This window comes from Microplitis demolitor, chromosome 4 (assembly GCF_026212275.2).
Source record: "Microplitis demolitor isolate Queensland-Clemson2020A chromosome 4, iyMicDemo2.1a, whole genome shotgun sequence".
NCBI classification, from domain to species: Eukaryota; Metazoa; Arthropoda; class Insecta; order Hymenoptera; family Braconidae; genus Microplitis; species Microplitis demolitor.
In genome coordinates this window covers 6811970-6820142 of record NC_068548.1, presented here as the reverse complement: position 1 = coordinate 6820142, position 8173 = coordinate 6811970, and the positions used below count along the sequence as shown (strand labels likewise).

General features: G+C 26.2%; 1 protein-coding gene across 2 annotated transcripts; it reads left to right on the top strand.

Moving 5' to 3' along the window:
* The first annotated feature begins 559 nt into the window (after positions 1-559).
* LOC103570439 (tetraspanin-31-B) lies at positions 560-7344 on the top strand. 2 transcript variants are annotated; one of them, XR_548980.2, is made up of 7 exons: positions 560-889; positions 1572-1739; positions 1892-1990; positions 2055-2183; positions 4126-4263; positions 4383-4510; positions 5581-5669. XR_548980.2 is itself a non-coding variant. In XM_008548185.2 (6 exons), the coding sequence occupies exons 1-6, from the start codon at positions 830-832 to the stop codon at positions 5677-5679; spliced, it is 693 nt and encodes a 230-aa protein (XP_008546407.1). In that variant the 5' UTR covers positions 560-829; the 3' UTR covers positions 5680-7344. The 2 variants fall into 2 exon arrangements, 1 of the variants encoding a protein (XP_008546407.1); XM_008548185.2 differs by lacking the exon at positions 4383-4510 and having other exon boundaries at positions 5581-7344.
* The last annotated feature ends 829 nt before the right edge of the window (positions 7345-8173 follow it).

Here is an 8173-nt window from a genome sequence, read left to right as displayed (position 1 = left end):
TATGAGGAATTTTATGGGCTTATACGAAAAGTAAAGAGGAACTCTTCTGTGAAAAGTTTTGTAGGGAATAAAATTGGTTATGAAAAATTATTAAAAATCGTTAATAGTTTATAAGTAATTTTAATTTTAAGAAACAGGGGAATTTTTAATTAGTTTAATTATGGGGTTAGGTGAAAATTTGTAAAGATAGTTTTCGTGGGTAATTTTATGGAGAGCAAAAATTATTATGATGAATTTTTAAGAATCTTTAATAGTTTATGAGTAATTTTAACTTTACGATTAATAAATTTATGGGAAGTTTTGAGTAATTTTTAAATTACTTATGGAGAAAAAATCAATTTTATCAAAATATGTATGAATTATTCTTAAATATAAATTTAATAGACAAAAACAGTATAAAAACATATAACATATAGATATACATACTTAAAAATAATAAATCTATAATTAAACAAATTCAAATTTTCCCGCGCGCGCCTGCGCTATAATGGCGGAAAAAACAAACTCGTTAATTCGAGATATCGATTTTTTTTTTAATTCACAGGTCAATCAGTATCAGTAAAGACCTCGCATTGTTCGTGAAAGGTTTATTGGAGTTCATTGTCTTAATAATAAATCGAATATATAAAAATAAATATATAAAAAAAAGTATAAATAACAAGAACGCAAACAATTAGACGCGAGTTAAATAAATAAACAAGTAGTTTAGTTTATTATATTTTATTTTATTTATGTAAAACAAACTTCTCGAAACGTCAATACATTTTTTGACAACCAACAAAATTTCAATTAAAATTATATTTTATTTTTTTAAATTAAAATTTTAAAAATGTGCGGGGGTTTTACCTGCTCTAAAAATGCTCTCACGGCTCTTAATATATTATATATTGTAAGTATAACTTTTTTCTACATATATATATGTATACAGTCATATCTATATAGTCATTAATTGAATGATTTTATACAGCATAATTTCCACTTGTAGATTAAATTGATCTATTTATTTTATATACATATATATTTATATAAATAATCATTTTAATAGTGAGAAATGATAACAATTTTTCAAAATTATTATTGCAACCAAATTATCAGATTGTGACAAAAATATATCAGAACGTTTTTTATAGAGAATTAAATGTCCTGTAAATAATTACTGACATAAAGTTTTCATATTTTTTATAGTTTCGATGAAAATTAAATATTTAAACTCAAAAATTTCCATAATAATTATTTTTATTTATTTTTTTTTTTTTTTTCAAAATTTAAATTCAAATTATTTCTATGACTAAACTAGTCGATCAAAGTAAAAATTTATTAGTATTTTTTTTTTACAGAGAATTAAATTTCCCATAAAAAATCACAGATTAAATTTTAATCGATCCTTTAATTTTCCCATTAATCAAATTTTTAAAATTCCCTAAAAAAAATTTCAACTCCCAATTACGAAAAAAACAAAAATAAAAAAAAAGTTACCGTCACTATCAAAGATAACAATTCGTCTGCATTTTTATTTTTTCCCTTTTTTTTCTGATCCAGCGGGAAATTAAAAAAAAAATAAATAATTTCAGGTGGTAGCATTCATATTAATTGGAGTCGCAGTCTACGGTCGCGCCTCAGCATTGGTAACAAACTTACCAATAATTGGTGGAATTTTAGCATGCGGAGTAATTTTAATCTTAATATCAATACTGGGTCTAATCGGAGCCGTAAAACATCACCAAGTTCTTCTGTTCTTCGTATCCTTTTACAATCTCAACACTTTAATCCTCATATAAATATTTACTCATCACATATATATCATCTTGTTAGTTGACTTTTATAAATTTACAGCCACTTAATAATTAAACAAATGAATTTATAAATAAATTATTCCTTAATTATTTATCAGTACATGTTAATTTTGTTCCTATTGTTCTTGGTACAATTCAGCATTGCTTGCGCATGTCTTGCTGTTAATGCTAAACAACAAGAACAATTAGCTGAACAAGTATGTATTTATTAGACAATTAATTAATTAATTAAGTATTTTATTAATTAATTATTTTTACAAGGGATGGAAACACGTGGGAATGGATTTAAAAGCCAAAGTCCAGGCGAATTTCGACTGCTGCGGATTTAACGACACTGATACCAGCGCATTTGAACCTAAAAAAGACCACCCTTCATGTGAAGCTGTCACGGTAATTTTATTATTAATAAATTTATTTTAAATAAAATCAACAAACGGTTAAATCGACGTTCCAGAAGATCGCACTTTGTGTTTTCGCATTTATCCCAGTGTTTTATTATTTTTTTTAAGTAATTAACAAAAAAAAATCATTAATGGCGTTTAATTTATTTTTATTTTTTATATCTGTGAATTTAAAATGCAATTAGGCACCTCTGCGTCTGGAGAAACGATATCCTGAAGAGAGAATCAACAAAAAAAATTTCTGAACCGAAATATTAATTAAATATTCCATAAAAAATATTATAAATAATTAATTTTCATTACTTGGACCAGTAATTTATGTTTTAAGTCACGTTAATTAATAATTGAAGCTTCACTAATGAGTCTATTGTATTTTTAGTCTCTTTGGGTTGAGCAAAAAAAAATCATTTAGTTTGAATAATTAGATTCGGAGATATCGTAAAAATAATAAAATAAAATTTACAAATTTTTCATCCGAAATGAAAGAAGGTTTTTTGTTATTTATTTATTTACAAGTTCTAAGGGGGGACAGGGGTCTGAGATTCAATAAAGAGGATATTTTTTGTGATTTTTTTTTCAGAGTACCTTCATTATTAAAATTCTCGAAATTTGTGACATTATTAAGTAACGTTCCAAGAATATTCTGCTAAATTTTCATAAAAAAATATTGCAAAATAAGCCAGTGGTAGTGGGGAGAGACGAGTCACCTCAAAAAAAAAAGTCTTCATGCCGTAGGCAGGATAACTCATGACTGCTTCAACTGAAATCAAAAAACCAAGAAGATTTCTTTAGTACCCCAGTTTATCTTGCATTTGAACGAAGGATTTTTTTTCTTCAATAATTTCTTATTATTGAATTAAACAAAAGGAGCAATTTTTGGGAAAAATCAGAGTTTTTTAATTGCACCTTTATCAAAAAATTCAAAAATGAATATTTTGTTTATTCCTTCGTTTAAATCCAATACAAACTTATCTACTGAAGAAATCTTTTTGGTTTTTTTTATTTCAGATAAGGCAGTCATGAGTTAACCTGCCTACGGCATGGAGACTTTTTTTTGAGGTGACTCGGCTCTCCCCACTACCACTAGCTGATTTTTCAATATTTTTTTATGAAAATTTAGCAGAATATTCTTGAAATGATGCTTAATAATGTCACAAATTTCGAGAATTTTAATAACGAAGTTACTCTGAAAAAAAAATCTCAAAAATTTCCTCTTTTTTTTTTTTGTATCCAAAATTGAGTTATAATCTGGCACGAATTTCTTGTGTAAGGCTTGCACTAGACTTGCAATTTAAATCTGGTCATAAGTATCTGCAGCAAGACATATACGTAGAAAAAAACACTAGCACCTATCGATCTTGAGAGCAGACTTGCTCAAAAATTAAAAAAAATTGTTATATGGGATAATGCGTTCATGAATTATGTGGAGAAGGTAAATGTGGTATCAAGTATTCTACCGTTTCTCTGGTTTTAATTAAACCACATGATTTTCCACTTAACAATAATTTAGATAAATAATTGTCACTCTCTCGAGTATTTTCCTGAACATGCCCCTGATACTGCGTTTACCTTTTTCCCGGACTTTATGAACGGATTTAAAGGGTAACGTCAACCGATTTTAAATTCAATTTAATTCACGGACAAACATTGAAGTAAAATAGAGTCTTTAGCGTTTTTTAAAACCTTACTAGAGGGTTCAAAATTTCGTATTTTCAAAAATTATGATTCGTCTCTGAGAAAAATTTTTTAAAAATTATCATTTACTCTACGAGAAGTAATGTTAGGTTGACGTAGGACTGATCTGAAGGCTAGAGGATTGGATGCTAAGTAAAATTAAATTTATTTCATTTAAACCGGTCTAATAATTTCCTAGATATTTTAATTTTCAAAATAATTAATAAACTTATGGCGGTTTTTTTTTTTTTGTTCAGAAAATTTGTTGTCCCGAGAGTTGGACAGACCCGACATCGCAGTGCAAGTGCAAGCCGTGCATGGAAAAATTGCAGTCAACAATCGACCACGCATTCAAACTCTGCGGTGGGATCGGTCTCTTCTTTAGCTTCACAGAGGTAATAAAATAAAAATCTGCTTAATTATTTATTAATTGATTAATTAATTAATGGGCAAGGGAGTGGGTTAGGTTATGGTTTTAATAAATTAACAAATTTAATTTAATAATTTATTATAGTTTGTCGGTGTATGGTTGACGGTGCGATACAGGAATCAAAAAGACCCACGGGCTAATCCTAGTGCTTTTCTCTAGTCTAACACCATTACAATGTCCCCTGTCACCTCGCACCAATTTTTAAATAGATGGTGGGTGCTTATTACACTCATTATACTATTTTAATTATGTTAACACACATTTTTTTTTAACACTTAATACTTTCATCATTAATACACCTACTCCAAGTTAACTTATTTTTTGACGAGAGATTTTAAATTTAAATTGCGAGTTAAATATTGTGCTGGGAAAAAAGTTTACTGGAGAGTTTTTATAGGAAATTTTATTGGCTACAAAAAAGATCCTGATGAATTTTTCAGTATCTTCGATAGTTTATGAGTTATTTTGAATTCAAGTACTGATGTAATTTTTAATAATGGATGAATTCAAGCTCTAAAATTTTTCTTTCATTGAAATTTAAATTATGGGTTATTTTTAGAAGGTATGAGAAGAATGTACTGGAATAAATTTGTTCGTCATAAAATTTTAAACGAAAAAGGTTCCCATTTTTTTATCTAAACCAATAAAATTCTTCATAATTACACAACTTAAAAATCCTCATATAATTTCTTATTCCAAAATCAAAATTGCTCATAAATTATCAAATATACCTTAAAATTCGTCATGACCTTTTTTGTTCCCCATAAAATTTCTGACAGAAAAATTTTTTATCACTTTTTACCTAAACCCATAAATTTCCCCATAATCAGACTCAAAATCACACAACCTGAAAATTTCCTTAAAATTTTTTTTTACTAAAAATCAAATTTACTCCCAAACTTTCAAAGATACCTTAAAATTTGTCATAACATTCTTTGTTCCCCATAAAATTTCCCACAAAAAATTTCTTATCACTTTTCTCCTAAACCCATAAATTTCCCCATAATCAGACTCGAAATCACAACTTAAAAATTCCCTTAAAATTTTTTTCACGAAAAATCAAATTTTCTTCGAAACTATCAAAGATATCATAAAATTTGTCATAAAATTCTTTGTTCCCCATAAAATTTCCCACAAAAAACTTCATCTTCACTTTTACCCCCGCGTAATATTTAACCCTCTACAAACAAAAATAAAAAAACATCACGACTAAAATCTCTCCTCAAACCAATAAAAAAAAAATAATCAATAATTAATCAAATAATAAATTAATTATCTTCAGGTGATAGCAGCATTTCTAGCAAGACGCTATCGCAATCAACTGGATCCCCATGAAAAAGCTGCGAGAGCCGTATTCCCTCGTCATAATTATCTATATTAATTAATTAATCAGACCTAAATCTACCGATAATTTTTTTTTTAAATCAAACAGTCATCAATTGGAGATTAATAATGATAAAAAAGTTTTTTTTTATTAGTTTAGTGTGTGCTCTAGTCAGCCACTAATACCTACAATTATAATTATTATTATTAATTATTTAATTAATTAATAATAATAAATTAAAAGCAGATGAAAAAAAGCCTCAATGCGCCTTTAGTAGTTCGAGGATGAAAAAATTTATTGAGCCCATAAAAAAAAATTAAAAATAATCGGATATTTTATTACACTATTAACTATAACTGTTAATCATTAATTATTAATTAATAAATATATAGATTAATTACTTGCTTATGTTATAGAAATATATATAGATATATGAGTTTAAAATGAAGTTTATGTAAGAAATTAAAATTTTTCTTTTAATTGACTGATTAAGGTTGAGGACTTAGCATTTATGTATCTAATAAATATATGAAAATATGAAAAATATATATATATATAGAGAGAGAGGTATGAGTAAATATATATGAACTGAGTAGTTTGAAAGATATAAAGGCGTGAGGGGGAGATATGATAAAAATGTATGGGAATTAAGTTGTGGGAAATTTTTAAGGCTACAGAAAAAATTATGGAAGCCTATGGGGAATTTTTGATAGTTTGTGAGATATTTTTTTTTTAAGCAATCGGGAGGTAGTAAATTTTTTAGAGGAGGTAAAAAGAATTATGGATTTTTTTTTTAATTGGAATACTGGGGTAATTATTAGAGGTATGATAAAAATGGTAAAAAAGTCAGTTGTAGGAAATTAAACTTTAATGAAAATTTAATATATGGGTTACAATTCTTATTTAAAGCATTCAGTCATCAGATGTCTTAATTTTTTTATTTAAAAATAAAAATTACTCATAAACTATCAAAGATTTATAGGTATTTCTCATACTAATTTTTGTTCTCCGTAAAACTAAAAAAAACAAAAAAAATTGTGTTTTCACTTCTCCCAATCCAAAAATTCCCCATAATTACACTGATTCAAAAATTCCCATAAGTTTCTTAATCTTCATATTAAAATTACTCATGAACCATCAAAGGTTTGAAAAAAATCATCATAAAAAACTTTACTCCCTATAAAGTTATCTACCAAAAAGTTTCTCTTTTTTCCCCTCAATCTAAAATTCCCCGTAATCACACAATATAAAAGTCCCCATAAAATTATCTACAAAAAAGTATCCAATAACTCTTCCTATAAATCCAAAATTCTCCGTAATCTCACAAATTAAAATTCCCCATAAAATTTTTCGATCTAAAAATCAAATTTTATTTCAAACTATCAAAGATATCATAAAAATTCATTAAAACCATTTTTGTTGGTAATAAAATTCCCTCCAAAACATTTTCTCACAACTTTTCTCCCAAACCCAATATCACCCTACAATTTCCATTTAAATAAAAAAAAAAATGAATCTAGTTTAAATTACTCTATACATTTTTATCACTCACTATCGCTTTAATAATTAATTATGCATATGCTTGCTTAAATTACTCATATAAATTGTACATTATATAATACTCCATTCAAATAAATCATTGAAATTATTTTAATATTTTTTTTATAAATAATTTACTATAATTGTTATTTTTACTTTTTTTAATTTTAATTACTATTGTATTTTTTAATTATCACAACAATACTTTTATGCATTAAATAAATGATTAAATGTGGAATGACACTTTTTTTTCTTAATTTTTAAAAAACTTTGAACTTTTGTCCTTGTAAATAATAAATACCAAACTAAGTATTCTTGGTCTATTATCTATAAATAAATATCAATATATATTTAATTCAAATTTTAGCCTTGAAATTTAAAATTCAAGTTGAGAAAAAAAAAATTACAAAATCTTTGGCAATAGATTTTGACACAATCATTATTATTATTGGAAATGTTTCGCTCTAATAAATAGATTTATATGAAATTGACACTCCTTGAATTTATAAATAAATTGTTAAATTTAACTTTTAATTTTTATAACTCTTTATCTATCAGTAATAGGGTGAAAATTTACTGAAATAATTATCTAGTATCTGTTCATAAAGTATTGACCCTATATTTATAACATGAATAACTTGTGTTTAAAAAAACCGCATTAGAACGTGAAACATATAGATCGGTAGATTTAAGCCTTTTCTACTCTTATCCACAATTTCATAAACCTAAAAAATTTTTGACTAAAGATATTAAAAATTAAAGGTTGAAAAACGTGGTTTTTGGGGGGTATAATTCAAGCACTACCTTTGATTGTTTATAACTTCATAAGTAATCGTTCTGTTGCTACGCTGTTTTTTTTGGTGAATAGTAGACCCTTTCCGAATAAAATTTACGGAAAAGAATTTTTTTTTTTAGTATACGGAGAGGAAAAAATGGGAATTTTTCAAATTTTGCTTAAGGGAAATTCCTTTGTTGGCGTTGTAAGTTTTACTATGTCAACCTGTGAATTGTA

What these genes read in the sequence shown, in the direction of transcription:
- LOC103570439 (XM_008548185.2), top strand. Translation starts at nt 830, where the DNA reads ATGTGCGGGGGTTTTACCTGCTCTAAAAATGCTCTCACGGCTCTTAAT. An exon ending in CTCTTAATATATTATATATT is followed by an intron (nt 890 to 1,571) that starts GTAAGTATAACT and finishes AAATAATTTCAG; the next exon opens with GTGGTAGCATTCATATTAAT. An exon ending in ACCAAGTTCTTCTGTTCTTC is followed by an intron (nt 1,740 to 1,891) that starts GTATCCTTTTAC and finishes ATTATTTATCAG; the next exon opens with TACATGTTAATTTTGTTCCT.